This window comes from Etheostoma cragini, chromosome 3, assembly GCF_013103735.1.
Source record: "Etheostoma cragini isolate CJK2018 chromosome 3, CSU_Ecrag_1.0, whole genome shotgun sequence".
Taxonomy (NCBI): Eukaryota; Metazoa; Chordata; class Actinopteri; order Perciformes; family Percidae; genus Etheostoma; species Etheostoma cragini.
Window position 1 is genome coordinate 2,843,594 of NC_048409.1, and position 20,725 is coordinate 2,864,318.

The 20,725-nt window shown below is 39.5% G+C and overlaps 2 protein-coding genes across 5 annotated transcripts; one reads left to right on the forward strand and one right to left on the reverse strand.

The window, feature by feature from the left end:
• Positions 1 to 230: 230 nt before the first annotated feature.
• On the reverse strand, positions 231 to 9,292 carry dixdc1a (DIX domain containing 1a). Of its 4 annotated transcripts, XM_034867598.1 has the most exons (16): positions 8,956 to 9,290; positions 8,671 to 8,843; positions 5,856 to 6,013; positions 5,609 to 5,754; positions 4,131 to 4,223; positions 3,830 to 3,883; positions 3,678 to 3,728; positions 3,319 to 3,423; positions 3,145 to 3,198; positions 2,960 to 3,052; positions 2,367 to 2,444; positions 1,911 to 2,072; positions 1,691 to 1,757; positions 1,398 to 1,506; positions 1,031 to 1,139; positions 231 to 804 (listed from the first exon to the last, which is right to left on the reverse strand). In XM_034867598.1, the coding sequence occupies exons 2-16, from the start codon at positions 8,691 to 8,693 to the stop codon at positions 721 to 723; spliced, it is 1,386 nt and encodes a 461-aa protein (XP_034723489.1). In that variant the 5' UTR covers positions 8,694 to 8,843; positions 8,956 to 9,290; the 3' UTR covers positions 231 to 720. The 4 variants fall into 4 exon arrangements, with proteins under 4 accessions (XP_034723489.1, XP_034723490.1, XP_034723492.1 ...); XM_034867599.1 differs by having other exon boundaries at positions 5,609 to 5,751; positions 8,671 to 9,292; XM_034867601.1 differs by having other exon boundaries at positions 2,960 to 3,049; positions 8,671 to 9,292.
• Positions 9,293 to 17,638: 8,346 nt separating this feature from the next.
• On the forward strand, positions 17,639 to 20,725 carry nkapd1 (NKAP domain containing 1). The gene is made up of 6 exons (XM_034867890.1): positions 17,639 to 17,772; positions 18,071 to 18,147; positions 18,988 to 19,076; positions 19,223 to 19,345; positions 19,565 to 19,618; positions 20,275 to 20,725. The coding sequence occupies exons 2-6, from the start codon at positions 18,079 to 18,081 to the stop codon at positions 20,723 to 20,725; spliced, it is 786 nt and encodes a 261-aa protein (XP_034723781.1). The 5' UTR covers positions 17,639 to 17,772; positions 18,071 to 18,078.

Sequence of the window (20,725 nt, forward strand, 5' to 3'; positions counted from 1 at the left end):
TTTACTGAAGCAAATATTTCACTGTGTCCCTTTGTGCTGTGTGGGTTGATCTGCAGCAGCAGATGTAATTCTTACCCCCCCCACCCAAAAAAATTAATTAACTTTAATAACAATCTGTGGGTTTTGTTTATTAATGTGTGGGTGTATTAGGGTAGGTGTATAATGGCTAGGAGCTGGTGTACAGTGTCATTACTATACTCCGGGGTAATAATTCACAACAAAATAATCCATGCAATAATTCCTATTTATTAAAACATTAAAATTGATGCAGAACAACAACATGTATTTGGCAATCTGGAACATGTGAACAATGTCAGTAAACATTTATCTTAAGGTTTGCATACTATGCATTGATTACAGCTTTTTAGAGCACAGCTTATTAAGTGTAATTTATTGGAAATCAAATTAACTTGCTTTCATATTACATATTTCAAGTATCATAATACTGACCATTAACTGCTAGTCTCACATATTCATTAATTTATGAGCTGCAAACAATGTATGGTACCCATTCCTTTAACAAAAGTGGTACCCGAATCAAGTCTTCCTATGAAACATTGACTTTGAAAACATGGTTTTGTATCGAAATGGTGTTATACCCATTGGTCCCAGTTAACTGTATTATAACTTCTCTATTATGGCATCACAAGTATTTTCAGTGAAATCATGGTCCAGTGGGAACAACTGAGGTTTGTAGTGGTGATATTGGGTCTTTGAGCTCTACCTCCTCTCTCCGTGGTCCTCCTCCACCCACGCTACAATCTTCCCTTCCCAGCCAGGCACGACTGCTCCATCCTGGAATACCTGAACAGCCAATATTCAGCATTTACATATCTAAGAACCACTCACGTCTGCGACGACAAAGGTCTCGAGAGAAAGTGAAAATGACTAGTCAGTCCTCCTGCAGTGTTTTGAAGTATAGCGCAGCCACAGCTATTAGCAAATCTTACTCCATAACTGCCATTTTATATTTGCCTGCTGAAGCTGGTGTAAAAAAGAAGTAAGGGATATCATTTTACTCCCCGCCTACCTCCTCTTTCACTGTGCCAAACTCTGGGTCGAGAGCCTTGAAGTGGTATCTGAAACTGCCTTGTCTGTCCACAGCAGCCTTGAAGTCTCGCAGTGTCACCTCACCCAGCCTGTAAGAGCACACTCTCAGTCATGATCTGTGCACACATAAACCCACATAGACATTACGCTTTTCTAGGATAAACATTTAACCAGCACAGATACTGAAGCATTTTTTTCCAGCTCAGTTCATGTCTGAATCAAGCCATTTGTTTTTAGCGTGCAGCCCTAATCCAAACAGCAATTTGCTTTAAATGCATGTACGCTACAGTGAGGCACCAAACAGTAACACTTATATAAACCCACTATAAAGTGTGTTTGTTTTTCACCTTTTTGGTATATTAATCAGAAATGGTGTGAGCGAGCGATCAGTGAAGTAGAGCACTTTAGTTGAGACGGCGGTGTCCAGTCCGGGGCTGCTGTGTGAGTGCGCTATTTCTGGAAACAATCACAAAAAAACAACAAATACTGTTATCCACAGCCCGAGTCTAAAATGGCTCTAGCCTAACAGCCGATAATACATAGCAGTGAAATTTAACGACACAATTTGATTTAACAGCCAGAGTTGAGATGTTGCAGGGGATGACAAATCCTAAACAAACAAGGATTTTGTTTGCCTCACTTGAGCTCTGCGGCCAGGAGTCACGGTCTGTCGAGTTAGCTCTGCGTCCTGGTGATTTAAATTCCACCTAGAAGAAGAACCAATTGCTCATGGTAAACACTTGGTTGTCATTTGTTGTTGACTCACTCATCAGATACAGATGTGTTTCTCCGTTTTAAGATATACTCTGAAATAGTGTGTGTGTGTGTGTGTGTGTGTGTGTGTGTGTGTGTGTGTGTACCCCTCTGTCCTGTCTGCGCTGGCTATCTAAAGTGTGTAGTCGGTCCATGAGACTGGACATGCCCTGCTCCAGGGTGTCCAGGGTGTGATGTTGGGGGTCATGGCCAGAAAAGCTGTCCCTCAAACTACGCAGCGCCTCCCTGACCAGCTGTAGCTCTTCCCCCTGTGACAAACAGCTTATTGATAATCAAACAATTTCTATAAATGCTGCTATGTTTTTCATGTTAAGGCTAAGTATGAAAGCTCATTTCCACCAAGAAAAAAAGCAAAACAGAGCTAATAATTGTGACTCACTATGTGTTGTTTCATTTTTGTCTTGCAAATCTTCACCTTTACCAGAAATGAGCTTCCACACAATAATATAATAATAATAATAATATTAATAAATAATCCCTGCAGACACAGTAAAGAGCAATTGAAAGTATTAATTAAAGACTGAAATAAAAAAGGTACGTACTGGTGCAGTGTGCTGGAATACTGCAGGAGATGTCGAACCCACTGAGTTACTGTACCCACCGCTTTCAATCCTGAATGACTGCAAAATGAACAAACCATTTAAATACATAAATAAGGTGGATGAGGCTAGTGTTCAGAACAAAATCCAACCAGTGTAGCCAACGCCTGATATACCTTATCCATCTGTGCTTAAAGCCCCCATTGTTGTAAAAAAAACTATTTAAGACACATCAATCTGCTAAAAACAACACTGCCCAGCTGTTATGAGACATTACTGATTTTAAGGTGTCAAATTTACAGATTTATATAGTCAGTGGGAACCGACTACCCTGGAAATCCAGAGTTCTTGCAAGAGCAAAATTTGAATTTGCTCAGCAAGTCAAGGTGCTCTTGAGCAAGGCACCAAACCCCCCACTGCTCGGGGCAGACCCCTTCACTCTGACATCTCACCATTAGTGCATGTATAATTACAGAGCATGTGTGTGTAATTCAGGCCTGTGTGTAATACCGACAGAGAGTAAATTATTATTTCCCCTTGCAGGATTATTAAAGTATAGATTATTATATATACATTATTATGTGTGATTATTTTACCCGTCCAAGGCCGACTTCATGCGCTTTATATTGAGCTTCATCAAGCTTTTGCTGCTGCTGCTGCAGTATTCTGTCCTTCCTCCCGAGCTGCTGCTATTGTGACAAAAAACATGGAAGGCATAAGTCCACACATGCATGTATGTATCAAAATAATTCCTTAAAGTGTAAATAATAAAAGACAATACCTCATATTCACTAAGTAATTTGTTCCGTTCACTCAACTTGCGACTAAACTCTGCCTGCAAACAGATATACGGCATGATATTTGAGTGTTATATTTCTCTTGTACACACCTGCATCCACGGGTCAAGCAAGTCAAATATTTTATCGTGTCAAACGGAAATCATCACTTGTCTCACATTTTCCCCTTCCAGCTGATCTTTGGCCATGTTGCACCTCAGTAGTTCCTGTTTTAGCTGCAGAACAGCATCCTCCTGCACTGCCAGGCGCTGCTGCAGAGCATCCTAATGAGAAAGACAGGGAGATTAAAGTAAAGGCCAGAGAAGACCTGAATACAGATACTCTTCCTCCACCTGCCTCATCGACAGCATACACCATCCTCCAAAATGTATTATCGTCATCAAGAAATTAAGAAAACATATATTGTGTGTGATAGAAACTGCAGAATCAGTTTGGAACACCCTAAAATTGGAATAGATGGAATTATATGCTTTAATCCGTTTTAATTCAATAATTCAAAGTTTGAGTAAGGGGTTACCCTGATGGCCTGAAGGTGGCGTGCCTCCTGTTTGTTTCTCAGGAGTTCCCTCTAAAAGCCACAGAAATTAACCAAGGCATTAGAAAAAAAAAATCTTTGCTTGTAAGGCAGCTCATCAATATATTAAACCTAATTACATTTACTAACTGTACCTTAAGATCAAGGGCTTCCTCCATACTTTGGTCCAGACGACTGCGGATTAGAACCTTCAAAGGGAGAGGGTATGAGCAGCGTAATTAGAGAATGGAAAAGTGTCAGAACGTATGAGGAGGCAGTGAGCCTGTTTCACAGCGTGCTAGCAGATCAGAGAGATTCAATTGTGCTCTACAGTAGCCACTCTCGAGAGGAGCGATGCTGCAAACATCATCACAACTCAAGGACTGACACTGACACCTCACACAAAGTAGCGAGCAAGTGCTGGTTTCTCGATTTAGCAGAGAGAAGGCACTGTACCAGCTGCTGTTCAGCGTTAGCCACACGGTTATCTCCGAAGCTCACAGATCCATCCTGGTCCTCCTCGGGGAGACAGCCATGGAGCAGCAACGCCTGAGGACAACACACACACACACACACACACACACACACACACACACACACACACACACACACACACACACACACACACACACACACACACACACACACACACACACACACACACACACACACACACACACAGAGTGAAGGCCTGTGGCCATAACAACATAGACATGGCAGAGAAGCCTGATTTATTTCTGTATATGTAAATACAGCAGTTTGGGATATTTATAAATGGGTGCACAACAGGGTTCTCATTTCTGCTAATAAAGCCAGTGAATTGAACTGAATTGAACTGTATCAAATTGAAATAATGTTGAAAAGCCTGCAGTAGTACAGACAGACTTCATCCTTTTACCTGCATGCTATAACCCACATATACAGTGCACAGCAATAGTGCATACATAAAAATAATATATATTTAAGGATTAAGCAATATTTCTAAGCTTAATAAAATAGCAATGGACTGTTTTCAATATATAAATACTATTTTCTAATTTATATTTTACAGTGGTATATTACGGCCACTGTTTGAAAAAAATATACTGTTTATTACAGAGCCAGGGAAGGAGGGTAATATTCTAGAAAAACAACTCAGAATATTCAAGATTAAAGTTGTATATTCAAGAGAAAAAAAACTCAGATATTAAGTAGTAGTAAGTAAGATTATCAAGTAATAAATGTGCAAGAAAGAAAACTCAGCCTCATCACACCACAGACACTGCTTCTTGCTGTTTATTATGCCTGCAGTGATGATCAGTCATATTGTGTCCTGCTGTTCCATAAATCCCATTTGAATTGTCTGTAGATGTAAACAGTGATATCCTTATTTGTGCATTGCGTTGAAGTACTAGACACTGGGTCGGAAAAAGGGCGGACAATGGGACTATTTGTCCCACCAACTTTCAGGTGTTCTGGTATGGTAACTGTATTAACCGGCGGCGCCAGCTGCCAAGGGCCTTGGGAGTGTGCCAAATAGACTTTGGTAAATTTCGTGGCCAATCTTCCTTGGTGCACCAGTGGGAAACATTGGCACGTGGTGGGATAAAAAAGAAGGCATTATTATAGGTGTGTGCTTTAGAGTCTGTGGCAATCATTACATTCTCTACCTTCATCCGCAGCATGTCCTTTCTCAGCCAAATGTTTCAACCGAGTAATAGAGTTGTTTCTTCTATATTTGACAGAAATTTTATTATTTTATCCACATTCTTTCAAATTTATATATATTTGAAGCACTGAAAAACATCAAAATGTTTCATCAGTCTGGAACCAGGCTAAAACTTGTGCTATATTTGAGCTGTTACCTTTATCTGGTGCATTTGCGGTCTGTGTGCCTTCTGTCAATGTGCAGGTGCAGTAGTTTGTTCTAAAAGTGTGTCATCACCAGGACTTACCTGTAGGCGGAACACCATCCTCCTGGCATCCTGCATCTCCTTCTCCAGCTGCTCTTGGTGGGCGTCCAGCTGCTCCTCCCAGGACTTCTCTTCTTCCTGCACATTGTGCCCGAGGGAGGGACACAACCCACACAGAGACACATCCTCTGGAAGGAAGAGGAGTACAGGGGAGATGAGGCAAGGGAGCTTTTTAGGGATTCATTGCATTGCATCTTGCTCTAAACGAGTTGATGTGCAGCCAACCAACCTATGACAGATTTCTTCTCTGTCAGCTCAGATTTGTCATCCTGAAGTTCCCCCTGGTCCTCAGACTGATCATAGAGTGTTTCTTCTTTCGGGGTGTCAGTGGACTGGGTGATAACATACTCCTCTTTCGGGGAGTGAGCAGGGCTGGCTGAGCTGAGGCTGAAACAGATGGTGGGCACAGGCAGGAATCAGTGTGTGTGTTTGCATCTCTGCCAAATGAATGGTAATAAATACTAGCAAACATAAAATAGGAATATACGCTTTAATAACTACCCAAAGAGCATAAACATGTGAATTAATCTCAATTGGGCTAAATATTTTAAACCATATCTCCTTTTAAACACGCAATACCCATAAGACTTAAGTGTTTCACATACAGGAATAGAATGAGAACTCAAAAGATATGATTAAAACCTGGAGCAGGAATGGATGCAACTCTGTCATTTTTCCCAAAGGAAATTCTTTACATAGTTTGCGGCCATAATTTCAAAACATAAGGCTAGTATGATTTCTGAGTTGCTGGTTGGTTTTTGCAGCTTAATGTGTTTTGTGTTTTCTGAGAGCATCTCCACTGCCTCAGGTAGAGGCCGGCTGTCATCCTCACTCTGCTGTGTTTGTAGGAAGAGGATACAGCTACTGTGACCTGTGACCTATGGCGTTATGCATGGTCCTTTAACATGGGATTCCTTCTTTTCTCCCTCTGTGTCTGCATGGGAAAACATGACTGCTTCTGGGGAAACAGATCTCAACTCTTTGCTAGAGAAGGGATAGAGAGGCATCATTTCATCACCCTGCCCCCAAGGCCAACAAAAAACTAAGAGGGGGAAAAATATATTGTGGACTTAACTGTGGAATAAAACAGTTTAGAAACCAAACAATGTCCTGAGGGATTGCATTTGCACAGTTAAACATGTTTCTCCCATACAAATGCAGTGAGATTTCCATTGTAGCCGATTATTTCTGCTTATTGTTCTGCTTATCTAATAGCATTACTCAGCACGAGCTAATACCACAACAGACAGTAAACCGTTACATGTGTATTATCCGTCACTTCACACTGCCTCTGTATGGAGTAATTGTGAAAGTGTTCATGTGACTACTTACCGTAATGTGCACCTAAGTTCTGTCTCTCAGCCACCAAAGAAACTGAAATCAAGACTAAGTGTCTCCAGCCATGCTAGAGGCTTTGTGAGGCTGTACTTAGGCACAACTTTGAGCTAAATGCTTAAAATGCCAAAGCTAACATGCTAATGTTTAGCGGGAATAATGTTCACCATTTTAGAAGTTAGCATGCTAACAACTAAATGTATAGTAAAACTGAGGCTGTTGGGAATATTTTGCAGCTTTTTGGTCATAAATCAAAGTATTCAAAATTGGACCTGATTTTGGCACTAGAGGGAAAGTAAAGGGATCACCAAAGTTATTTTTTTTCATCCAGAGGGAAATATGAATGTTTGAACCAAAAAACCCTAAAAACCACAATACCAACCTCATGGTGGCATCAGAAGGAAAGTCAGAGTATCACCAAAGTGATTGGATATCTGTACCACATTTCATGGCAATTTATGTAACAGTTGTTCAGATATTTCAGTCTGGAACTAAATGAAGACCCAACCTATGGACTGACATAGCCCTCCTGCTGCTAGCACAGCCAAAGGAAGCCTATAAAGATATAAACTTTAATTTTAGGTTTTTGAGTTGGGTCACTTAAAACATAGGCCACATTGACAAACTGGTAGTTTTGATCCTTCCGGCGTCTCAGAAAGAGTAATTGCACCAGGTCACGTCAAAAACCATGAACTGAGGGTCTTATCAGATGCTGCTGTGATTATCCTTAAGTGTTTTTGTAAAGGGGGTCAAAGCAGCTGCCATCAACTAATCTTGTCATTGCAGACATTGACATTATCAAGATACCCTCTAACACTCTCTCACCGTGCAGCTGTTCAATAAACTAACGAATACATTTTAGATGTTTGCTGCTGTTGCAAAAAAAGATTACATACATATTTGGAAGATATAGGTTAAGCTAAAGCTTAAGCGAGGTTTTTGTATTTGGTATTTTAGGTATTGCAGCAAGTTCCCTTGGGATAAACAGTGTTTCATCTTATCCTAAAATTATTAACATTTGTGTAGCATAAACATTGTGACATAGGGCATGCCTTGGTGGAGGTCGGAACTCTCTGAATGCCCTTCTACTGTAGTTGCATACTGTTATGGAAGTTTTACTTAAGTATCTGTGTATTTCTATCATCAACTGTAATCAGCATGCAAAGTCTATGCCTTAACCGGTTCATTTTTAAAGGATCACTTCAATCCAGTGGCCGACAGTTGGCGTCTCTGGTAAATACTGTACAAAATCGAGGCAAATATACACATATTATTACATGTGCACGGTTCGAAAGTGAGCCATATTCAACAGTAGACAAACGTTTTGTATATGTTATACTAATATAATTTTAAAAGAATGTTTATCCGAATCAGGAAATGGATAAGCAGGTAATGGAAGTTAGACAGTGGTTGCTAGGCAATAGCAGCTTAGCTCTCACAGCCGGGGACACACCCACACCTACTGCACTGTAAACACTGTGAACAATAACCTGCACAGTTGGAGGTATCAAAGTCATATAGGTGTGGTGAAATGCATCGCGAACAAGGAGACTAAGATCAACATGCTGATCAAGACGATACAGATGATGTATAGTCTCCTGAATTTAGGCCTGATGTATTTATATCTATGCTACCAATGCACTCAGTAGACAAAAAAAACATCCTCGATTTACATCATGTTAAAATAATAATTCAAAAACAGCTCTTACCATTTCATCTGTTTGGCTCCCATGCTGGTGTTTACAGGCTTAACCCCCCATTCAGTCAAAGCCCCGCATCTGGGCAATGCTCTGCTTCTCAGTCAGGACCATAGCCCAAACACAGCCAGAGATAGCAGGGAAGGGAGCAGCCCTGAAAGCAGCAGGCGTCCCCACTCTGCACACTGTGTTCAATCAGAAATGACAGCACGTTCAAATCCTCTCCAGCAGCATATTCCTAAAACATAAAGCTCCAAATCCTAATCAAAAGCCCTGAAGCCTTCCCCTAAATCATACCGAGGCTCAGTCCTAGCTGGCAGGGAGTGACAGATAGAGGGAGAGAGGATTGGTGCTCAGCAACACCAAAGAGTGAAGTCTGCCTGGTTTCTCATTGCACTCGCCTTGTGCTTGAGCTCACCAGCTCCCATTCACGAACACAATGTTTTTTGTTCCTTGCGGACGAGAACTGATGCAGCTTTTGTGCATCTTTTTCACCCTTTTTTCTCTGCCGGTCTTTTTGCATTTATTCCCTCTGCCCTCCCTCCCTCCTTCCCCTCTTTCTCTCCTGCTCGGACGCACTGGCTTTGTATCAGTCCTTCCTTATTTCAATGAGCGAGGATGTCAGACATGGCTCTGTCTGGGTGCGTTTACCCTCCCCCCCTCTCCCTCGTGAGTCCTCCCTCCTTTCTTCACTGCTCTCTCCTTTCACAAGGAGGAGGAGGAGAAGGAGGAAGATTTTTTCCTTCTTCTTTCCCTTTGCATTTTGTGTACTATATGTTACTGCAGCTAAAATCAGAGACATCCACGTGGATCCACAAAAAGAGAAATCTATGTGGTTTGTTGAAAAAAATTACAGGCTTGCATAACAGCATACCACACAAGCCAAAACATGTGAGAGCTTAATGATATATTTACACAGACACAGGAAGTATGGGGTTACTTGTTTACTTAAAATGGTATTTATAGAAATCACACATCAGCCTGCATTTTTTTCCTGTTTTTAGTAGACTTCATCATTGTCACAGTGTCTCTACAGGTCTCTGTAAAAAAAAAAATCTGTCAGACAACTGCAGCCTGTTCAGGACCCTGCTACCCAAGTTCTCACAAAAAAAGAGTAAGACATCACCCCTACTCTCAGAGCTTTGAACTGGCTTCCTATGGATCAACTCATTGATTTTAAAATATAGTTATGTACAAAGAACTGAATGGTTTGGGACCAAAATACATTTCTGATTTGTTACTCTGTTACGAGCCATTTGGACCTCTAAGAACCTCTGGGCAAGGCTCGCTCACCGTCTCCAGGGTCAGAACCAACATGCAGAAGCAGCTTTTAGTTTTTATAAACCGGAGATCTGAAATAAACCTCCAAAACACTTGAAATCTGCCCCAACACTGTTCTTTAGGCTTAAGACTTTTGCCACTGCTTTTCCTGAGGTCATTTAAAAGATGTTACATTTCTTTTGTCTTATTTCCTGTTTTATTAGTTGTATTGGTATGCTTATGTAAAGCACTTAGAATTCCCTGTGTATCTGAAATGTGCTATATAAACCAACTTTCCTTACAATTACAGCTCTTTTCACATTACTCATTATTGTGTACTGTAAGCAATAAACAGCATTTTATGGCAACTGTGACAACAGGGCTTAAAACACAATTTATTAAGAGAATGCTCTGAAACATTAGAGCCATCAGATTAATCCAAAATTGAAAAAATGTCATATTTAGAATTTCAGCCGCCAGCAACAGAGGGCATGTGCTGCTAAGTGTTGAGTACTCTTCTGAAAGGTGTTTTGGCTGAGCACGCTGTCATTAAGCTATTAGAAATGTTGCTGGTGTCATCAGTAAGTATATGAAATAGGTCTCTATGTGGTGGCTTGCAGTTTTGCCCAGTGACTAAATGACGGTGTCTCAAATTCTGTATGACAACCATCAACACATGCTTTACTGTAGACTGGTATTACAGAGCCATGGAAATATAGACCACCAGACTAAGGCAGCCTTAGATTTACATTGTATTAAAATCAAACAACAGAGGCAATACTCCTCATATTAGGGTCAGTAGTTGTTTTTTTTTATAAATAAGAGGACGCAAATAGTTTATTTATGAAGAGCCATTTTGCTATAAACTTTAATGTACACTAAGCAACACTATATTAAGAAGAAGAATAGCCTATCTACAAGGGTCTCATTCCATTTTTGTTAGAGAAATAAAACAAATAATGTACCATAAATAGAAACCAGGCTCAGCGTTTCACTTTTACAACTGGCACACCCTAAATAAGGTAGAGATCAATTTAACTTACTTCTATTTTTGGACATATAAAGGCACAATAATGACAAAACCAAAATGACTAAAAGACAACATTTATTACGCTATCACGTGTGTCTGGACCAATCACATGAGGCTATTTGAAGGTTGTTTATCAGCAGATAATGTTCAAAATACATTCGTTTGAAAAATATATTTAATTTGGTAGGCTACATATTATGAATGAGATGCAGTTACTGTCTAATGTCATAGCTACAAATATTTGATGCTTTAATAGGTCAAACATATATCTTATCTCCAGCATTTACTATTAACTTTAAAAAAGAAGAAAAAAAGAAAAAATGTTACAGGGATTTGTGAAGTGTTAATAACATATCCTGACATGTTTTCATGTTATCATTGCTTATTGGCTACATCATTTTCACGTCCTTGCATGAGGATAACAGTTAATATACAAGTTATACTGCTTCCTGATTTTCTGTGCGGGCTAAAACAGAAATGTCCCACCAGGCATGGGAATCATCGTAATGTGCACGTTCATGGATTTGATGGAGGGATTAAATAGCTAGATTCAGAGTAGCTCTATCCAACACTAGAGAAAAAAACAACTCAATCTAAGTATTGTTTCCAAAGAATGAGTAGCATGAATATTGGACAGAATAAGCTACGGGTAGAGTGTTATTATCAGTGTGGTTAATTGAGTAGCTTTTCCAAAAAAAAAATCCTGAAGCAGCCTTTATGAAGTTCAAACTTTTTCTTTTTTGCACCCATTCCTATTTGAAGGTTTTTGCTCCAATAGTAAAAAGGCAAGGACAAACTCAGGTAGGCAGGCAGATGATGAAGACTGGGCAGATCAAGATGTGACTTAGGGAATTTGGGGGGAAAAAAAGACAATGGACAATATTCTATTTATGCGTGGATGATATATGAGGCGTGACTTTGCTGTTCAAAGTATGGCAGGAAAGTCATTGCATGAGTGGGGAGCCAGGAGGTGAGAAGAAAGCCGATTTGCCACAGGGACAACATGCAGTTGTCCAATTTGTAAATCAAATCAGTTGCTAAAATACAATAGATTGTTTGCATGTTCACCATGGATTATGTTTGTGAATTATTATTGTGTCTTCCATTTAACAAGATTTATCCATCTTTGTTATTTCAATGACCTTCAAACAGACAAGCATGAAGCACTGTGGACTGATTAGATTTTCACCCAGACAATCCCATCCATTTATGTTGTCAAATACCATTTAGAAAAGAACTCTGTGGCTGTTTAGGTTTATTGTACAGAGAAAACACTGAAGAGAGTAAAATATGGTTGAAAGCCAGTCTCTGTCACCAAAACATTTTTGCATTAAATAGCTGCCACAGTTAAATTAACTATTTTGCTCTGAAATTATCAAGCACTTAGAGCTCATACCTCCAATCCAATCCAACTGTACTTGTTAAATGCTTTAAAACAACCAAAGTTGACCAAAGTGCTGTACAGAAAAAATACAAAAAGGCCTGTTTAACGTGCAGAGGCAGATAATTCAATAATTTAGGAGCCGCCACCGCAAAGGCACGGCCCCCTCTGAGCTTCTGCTTAGTTTTATGCACACTCAGGAGCAGCTGATCATCTGGCCAGAGAGAGCGTGTCGGTACGTAAGGGCGTATAAGCTCAGCAAGGTAGGGCACGGCAAAACCATTCAAGACTTTTAAAGCAAATAAAAGAATTTTAAAATGGATTCTAAATTGACTAGGAAGCCAGCGGAGTGAGGCTAAAATAGGGGGAATGTGCTCATGTTTACGTGTCCCAGTTAAAAGAAGTGGAGCAGCAATCTGTACCATCTGGAGATGGGCGATGGAGGACCCACTTACCCCCACATAAAGTGCATTGCAGTAATCCAGCCTAGTGGTAACAAAGGCGTCTCAAAGTGCTGTCTTGACAATATTGGCATTATTTTGGAAAGCTGCCTCAAGTGGAAGAAACTTGATTTGACAACAGCCTTGATCTGACTGTCAAACTTAAGCTCCAGGTCCACTTTAACCCAGGATCCCAGATCTACAGGGGGGAGGGAGTCCCAGTGGTGCCATCAAAAACCATCACTTCCATCTTTTCATCATTAAAATTTGAAAAGTTCAGAGCCATCCAGGCCTTTATGTCGTTGAGACACATAAGTAGAAATCTGACGGAGAATGCATCTTTTTAAGAGGCAGATATATCTGACTGTCATCTGCATAACAGTGGAATGAAAGGCCATGTTTCCTAAGTATGGAACCCAGTGGGAGTAAAAAGAGAGAGAAAAGTAGAGGGCCAAGAACTGTGCCCTGTGGGACCCCACACAAGAGAGGAGCAAGGCTAACACATAAAATTTTGTCAGCCAAGTATGATTTGAACCACTCCAGTGCTATGCCCCTGATGCCCACCCATCGCTTCAAACGTGAGATCTAGATAAAAGGATGACACATACACCAGAGTCAGTAGCTAAAAATATATCAATAAAACCTCTTAAAAGAGCTGATTCTGAGCTGTGCAGGGTTTTAAAACCAGATTCAAAAACTTCAATCTTATGTTCTTCTAGAAAGCCCATTAATTAATTAAACTGTGCACAATCTTCTCCAGGATTTCTGAAAGGAAAGACAGTGGCCTGAGATTTTCAAGGACTGCAGGATGTAGTGCAGGATTTTTACATCAGGGGTTGTACTACTGCGTGTTTAACATTTTCAGGGACCACACCTGAGGACTGACTGCAATTAATCACTGCAATAACAAATAGCCCTACAGTGGGGAAAACCTCCTTAAATAGTCAAGGAGGGACCACATCATTTGGAGAACGAGGGGGCTTCAAATGACCAATAATGTCCCGTAAAAAGGAAAGAGTCACAGGCTGAAACTGGTCAAAAACAGCAGTGCAGGGGACAGAGATTGAGTGGTCATAAGCTGACGGTGAGATTTGAGCCCTAATTAAAGTGACCTTGTCAATAAAGAAGTGATGGAAGTTTTCACACATAGCAGTGGACGCCTCTATACAGGCAGTCTGCAGGGTATTTAGAAGTGAGTCAATAGTGTTAAACAAAACACAAGGCTTGTGACAGTTTGACAGGATAATATCTAAGAAATGTTTTCTTTTAGCATCTTTCACAGTTTCCTGATAATGACGCCTGCAGTCCCTTAACATTTCAAAAAACACCTGCAGTTTGTCCTTTTTCTACTTGCGCTCAGCTCTACGGCACTCACGTCTGACACCATGAGTCAAGTCATTTAGCCATTGCTCAGATTTAGTTTTAGGCTGCCTGGATTTTAATAGAGCCACAGTGTCTAAAACAGTTTGGCAGGTGGAGTAAAACCATGAGCTAAACTCCTCTGTACTGCACAACAACTCAGGAATGACAGAGTTCTGATTGAAAGCAACCAAGAACTGAACAGCAGTGGAAGGGTTAACAATGCAATATCTCTGCCAAGGCTGCCCACCCTCCTACATTTGTCATCTTAATAACAGAAAATGGCTTAAAAGTTGAACCTTCACATTAAATAACCTTTTTTCATTCAATTAAAGTAAAATACTTAATAACAGAAAAAATACATGATCAAATATCCCATGTTATCTTAAGAAATCTTGGATCCACCTGGATTCAGGTCCAAACACAAATACGTCCACCAAATTTCAATGAAATCTGTCAGATTGTTTCTATATCTTTCTTATTAATTGCTTACTAACAACAAACGTTATTGGGAAAATTACAGAAGGGTAAAAACTGGTTATATTGGAAGTATTCAAATGATTCAAGATGTACAACAATAAAACAGCATAAAAACACTACCACCAAGTCAAAGTCAAGCAATAAAACTTTTCTTAAGTACAGGAGTGTGATCAACCAAATTGACATGTAAAAGAACGCACTTTGCAGTCGGATGGCAGCTTCCAGTGTTACATTCTTCCCTTGTGACAATTGTCTTGTTGTTAAAGTGAATCTTGACCATTCTAATTGCCTCAACAACTTGAACAAAGACTAAGGGCCCTACTTTAGTGACATTTGAACCCATGATCTATTTTGAGAGAAATAAGAAGAAAAAAAGATATTTCTTGGTTTATCAGTCAACTACCAAAATTGCCCACAGTTACTGGTGTCGGAACTTGAAAGACCTCCTGTAGAGTAAGCACAAATGTATTGGCTGAGGAGAAACAACAAAATCCAACAAGGTCTAGCTTTTCAGTTGAATAACATGCCTGTCTCTGTCAGTGTGATATTTTAGCTCAAGTGCAATAACTGTAGCCTAATTGTGTGGTTGAGCAGCAGATTCAAAGTCAAGGTCTAATAAAATAAGATGAAACCTTGAATCCCACCGGTAATATTAGGAACACACAATCATCTGCTCAGTGAATGGTAATATGGAGCCGCCTTATACATGTAATCAAGTAGACTACTTATCAACATCTGTAATTAGCCTGCTAACCCTCTGAAGACTTTATATTAGTGTAGCTGGTTTGTGCGGGTGGAGCTACTTCTCAGATGCAGCTTGTTTTTATTTATAAAAACATGTTTAACAGTAAACCACTTTGGAGTTGATTTTACTTTTGACGGAGGCTGGCTGTTTCGTGTTCAAGGGTGTAAGCAAGGCATGCCAAGGCAAGGCAGCTTTATTTGCATTGCACATTTCCGCAACAGGTCTTTTCAAAGTGCTTTACATAGCCTAAAACATTAAAGAGCAGTTAAAAACAATCATATACTTAAAAACAGATAAAATAACAATATTTTAGGCTGCTAGCATGGGACAATGTATGAAAATTTACTCTATACTCATAATTCACCCACAATCCTTGCAGTTCCCAGAACAGGCCGGTCCCTTGCTTACTTTTTAATTCTCTTTATATGCTTATATAGATTGCCATACAGTTTCAACAATGCAACTTCTGCATAAATAACGAGCAATTATTTAAAGAAAGGCAACATTAAAAAGAAAGGTTTTCAGCCTTGATTTAAATGAACAGAGTTGTGGCGGACCTGCAGTTTTCTGGAAGTTTGTTCTAGATATGTGGAGCATAGAAGTTAAACTTTAGAATCCATTTTAGGATCTTATTGCTTGTTTTTAAATATCTTAATGGGCTGGCACCATTATATTTATCTGAAATGCTGATTTTGCACACTCCAGTCAGAGCACTTAGGTCCGCTGACCAGTTGCTTTTAGACTGTCCCAGAACCAGACTGAAGACTAGAGGGGACCAAGCTTTCTCAGTAGCAGGTCCTAAGCTCTGGAACACTCTCCCTCTCAACATTAGAGCAGCTTCCTCTATTGAGAGTTTTAAATCACTTTAAGAACTCATCTTTTTGCACTGGCTTTTAACATAAGCTGAGCTGTGACATTTTTTTGGTATTGTTTTGAGTTTTTTTAACTGTTATCTGTTTTAGGCACTCTGTTTTAGATGGGCTATTCCGGTTATTCCTTATGCTTTTATCTTATGTTGTTGTGTATATTTGTACAGCACTTTGCGGCAGTAGTGACTGTTTGTAAATGTGTTATAGAAATAAAAATTGTGTGTTTTGGCCCTAAACTGTTTAGTGATTTAACCAGCAAAAGTGTATTGAAATCAATTCTTTGAGGCACAGGAAGCCAGTGTAAAGACTTCTGAACTGGAGTGGTGTGATCCACCTTCTTGGTCTTACTGAGAACTCAAACAGCAGCATTCTGAATCAACTGCTCTGTCTGATTTCTTATTAGGGAGACCTGTAAGGACTCCGTTACTGTAGTCAAGTCTACTGAAGATAAAGCATGGACACGTTGTTCTAAATCCTGCTGAGACATATGCTCCTTTAACCCTTGATATATTCTTAAAGTGAGAATAGGCTGACTTTGTTATTGTTTTTAAGTGGCTGTTGAAATTCAGATCTGAGTCCATATTCCTATAATTTTCCAAAAACAACCACCTCAGTTTTTTCTTCATTTAACTGAAGAAGGTCCAGGCACATCCAGTTAATTGTTCAATGCACAAACGTTGACGTTAGAGTTGACACGTTGTCCTCTCCAATTTAGTCTGATTTACTCATTAATAACAATACGCTCAAGTAGGTTTAGCCTTAGTTCATTATTCAGCTAACTAACCCAATAATCTTGCTTCGTTATACATTACCCTGTAGAAGGCAGAACGCCAAAACAAATTCACAGAAATGTGTTGTCAGGGCTAACTTGTTAGCCAACAGTTAGATACTTAGCTTACACATCTCTTGTTCTTCCTTGCCGCCACTTGGTGTGCCCTGGTTCATTCTGGCAAAAAAAAGAAGGAAAAACAAATATATTTACGTAGGTTAATATTTGACTTTCTTCATCAGTCACTCTGTAATGTTTTGGTTTGTTGGTCAAGCTAACCTATATAATTAGCTGGAGCTGCGCTCTCGACTATCAGCAAGCGTTAGCGTCCAACTCACATTACTGAGCCATTTGATTCAATGTTGATATACAATCTGCTACATGGCTAAAAGATTTGTTGGATAAGACTTAAAAAGTGCAAAAGTTATTTTTTATTTAGCTGACCAGCGTTATTTGTTCTTTTATCAACCGGTGCTAAGCTTGTGTCATTAAAAAAATATTTATTCATCGTTTCAATCATTCCAAAAAAAAAAACATATCGCTAATTTTGCAGTTAAAACAGTTCCAGTGTTGAATATCCACCAACTGCTACGGTTCTCAGTTTCTACCTTGGTTACAGACAGACCATTGGACCAATCACAGTTCCCTTTTTCCAATGTTCAGTGACGTTGGATGTGCGACATCGTTACGTATGTCAGTAAAGCGGAAGTACCGGTAGAGGCTGGCTGAAAACTGTTAGCTGTATTTCTTTCTCTTCTTGAATGCTACTCGTTTTGGTACGGTATAGTTTGTACACATTTACGAAATGACCGCGAAAGTGTTGTAGTTTATATAGTTGTGTTGATAGTTCTGGTTCATTCCTGTTGCTTGAATTATATATTTGTATCTAAATATCATACAGCGTTAGCTACCGAGCTAAGCTAACAGGTGATGTTGAGTGTTCACGTAACAGAGTAATCATTACAGTTATCCTGTATTAAGAAGCTTGTCTGTTCTTGTTACTTTAGGCGTATTAACCAGAGTTCGGTCTATTCTCTCGATTAATTTAATAAATAAATAAATGAATTCATCCACACCAGGAGTCATCATGTCAAAGCAGCCGCTGGGGAAGACGTTGTTGAAGAATGTGATCCGCCACACAGATGCCCACAACAAGGTGCGTTTGAGTCCGTGTGTACGTGTAACAGGTGGGAAACGTACCCATTACTACTACTAATGTAGCTTGATATAACCACCTTGGAAAATAATTTGCCTTCATTATGTGAAAGAGGTCTGTTGATTGAACTCAATGATCATTTTGTGGGCTGTTTGTGGCGCTGTTTAATTGTATTGCGTTAAATTGATGATAGCAACTGAGTGTATAGACTTGACTTTTTTTAGGAATAACCCTGCTCTATGATACGACGAGAAATAACTATTCGCATTGTCTGAAACAAACTAATCTGTAATCTCTATTACTAGTTGTAGAGCTGCAGATAATTATTATTTTCGTTGAGTAATCTACCTATTTTTCTTTTTTTCAATTAACCCATCACAATCTGTTAAACCCTAAGGTGATGTCCCCTAGATTGCTTGTTGTATAGGGCAAATACATATCCTTGCATATGAGAAAGGCTGGAACTAGGTAAAATTTGTCATTCATGACATTTAAATGGTAACAATTATTGAAATATAATATATATATAATATAAAATATAATATAAAAATATTTTTTTCCCAGAGATGGATTGTAGTTTGATTTTGGAATACAATTATCAAAGAGCTTAGAGATGAATCTAGGTTCCTGATATTTTTGCAGCTTTTCTACAGGTTTACGAACTAAATGTTTCACAAACTAGCATGCAGTTTTGTGTATGTATGTATATAACCTTTAAAAGTATCTTAATTATGTATATCCAAATGCTTGTGTTGAATCCAAATAAAGTACAATAGGTGTGTGAGAGTGTGTATCTTTCTGGGCAGTTTTTAATGTACTTACTTTGTTGACCCCTTACAGATCCAGGAGGAGATGGAGATGTGGAAAATGCGAAACTGGGAGGTCCACACGTCCCACCCCAAACATTTGTCAGACGCAAAGAATATGAGGTAGGAGCACTGAATGTCTCAATTTAATTTGAGCCACCTCAACCCAAGTGACACCAAAACATTTCTGTTTCATAATGTAGCTCCCAGTTTAGAGAGTTGTGACTGTATGTTGCCATTTGATGTTTTCTACGGTTGTTGTTTTCCAGGGGGCAAATGCACTGTGATCGAGTATCAGATCGTTCTAGAGAGCGAGTCTCGGAACACGATGACAGGGAGGCTCGATACTGGAGTCGAAAACTGTATGAATTTGAGGCCAATGATCCTGACAGGTACAGTACATGTCTAAATCTTCATCTAAGTATGTTTTAGTTTTTTTGCATGTCTTGGTAAAATCTCAGTGCTTAATTTCTGAAAGGTAAAAAATAAGAAAGTGAATCGGTTTCCTCATTTGTATTCTAGACAGTGCACATTTATCCACAATATAATGTGAACGTAGACAAGATTGAAAAAATCTTCATTATCATCTTGTGTGATGTGTTCACATCCAGGTGGGGACATAGTGGCTTCAAGGAGCTTTATCCGGAGGAGTTTGAAAGCGACAGGTAAGCACATATGCAGCAATGCATCAAATAAGCAAGAGCTGAGAATTAAGCTACAAATCAGATTTTAAAGGGGCACTCCAGAAGTCGAGGCTAATGCAAGTGATCTATATTAACAAAATAATTGTTATTGTCTCACATCAGTGTGATGTTAATGCAAGTAAACCCACATTTATTGGATATGGTGTTATATTATCAATGCAAGGTATTTTAGTCCTCACAAAAGGAATTCCCTATTCATACACATCTAGTAGACATGAACACTTGCAGGTCGTTAACACAGAAATCTTTCCCACCTTTTACTATCCATGCCATACAGTGTGTGAATGGGGCCTTAGTTCCTCCCTGCTGGGTAAATGCAGTATTTAAAAAAAAAAAAAAAAAAAAAAAAAAACAATTACAAAAATAAGCAAGCTGTCTGTTTAAACATTGACGTTTCCAAGCCAAAGCTAAAATAACCCTGATGACATCAAGAAGGGTTATTTTTTCAGACTTTAGAAAACTCCTCCAAATCCCCAGAGGAGATTATACAACTGTTTCACTAGTCGAGTAGTACACCATATGACGCATAGACTGATTTTGATGTGTTAAATTGGTGGATTGCCCCTGATACACTTGTCTAGCCGACATTTATTTTGTCCAATTTTTCTTGTCTTTAGTGAAGAAAACAGTGGCACAAAGAAGATCAGACGCCACAAAATGAAAAAGTCCAAGTCTGCCACAGATGCAAGCTTAACGAAACGATCAAAAAAATCCTCTCGGAAGAAGAAAAAGAAGAAGAAAAACGAGGAGGAAAAGCGTAAGAAAACAGAGTGCTCGAGCAGCGACAGCAGCAGCGATGACAGCAGCGCCACTAAAGACAAGCAGCGGAGGAAAAGGACTAAAAGTCGACATAAAAACAAGAAGACGGCAAAAACCAGAGGGAGACACCGGGAAAGCAGTTCAGATGACAGTAATGATGAAGTAGAAAGGGAGAGACGGACACAAAGGCGCAAAAAGCGAAAGCAGGACTCCCACAAAGACTCAGACTCGGGGCCAAACTCAAAAAAGAGCAGAAGAAACGGTAAAGCCGCCGTTGAGGAAAGCTTGGATGATAGTTCTGGAGACTGA

What these genes read in the sequence shown, in the direction of transcription:
- nkapd1 (XM_034867890.1), top strand. Translation starts at nt 18,079, where the DNA reads ATGTCAAAGCAGCCGCTGGGGAAGACGTTGTTGAAGAATGTGATCCGC. An exon ending in ACACAGATGCCCACAACAAG is followed by an intron (nt 18,148 to 18,987) that starts GTGCGTTTGAGT and finishes GACCCCTTACAG; the next exon opens with ATCCAGGAGGAGATGGAGAT. An exon ending in TCAGACGCAAAGAATATGAG is followed by an intron (nt 19,077 to 19,222) that starts GTAGGAGCACTG and finishes GTTGTTTTCCAG; the next exon opens with GGGGCAAATGCACTGTGATC.
- dixdc1a (XM_034867598.1), bottom strand. Translation starts at nt 8,693, where the DNA reads ATGGGAGCCAAACAGATGAAATG. An exon ending in AATTACTTAGTGAATATGAG is followed by an intron (nt 3,053 to 3,144) that starts GTATTGTCTTTT and finishes TTGTCACAATAG; the next exon opens with CAGCAGCTCGGGAGGAAGGA. An exon ending in ATGAAGTCGGCCTTGGACGG is followed by an intron (nt 2,445 to 2,959) that starts GTAAAATAATCA and finishes TTCATTTTGCAG; the next exon opens with TCATTCAGGATTGAAAGCGG.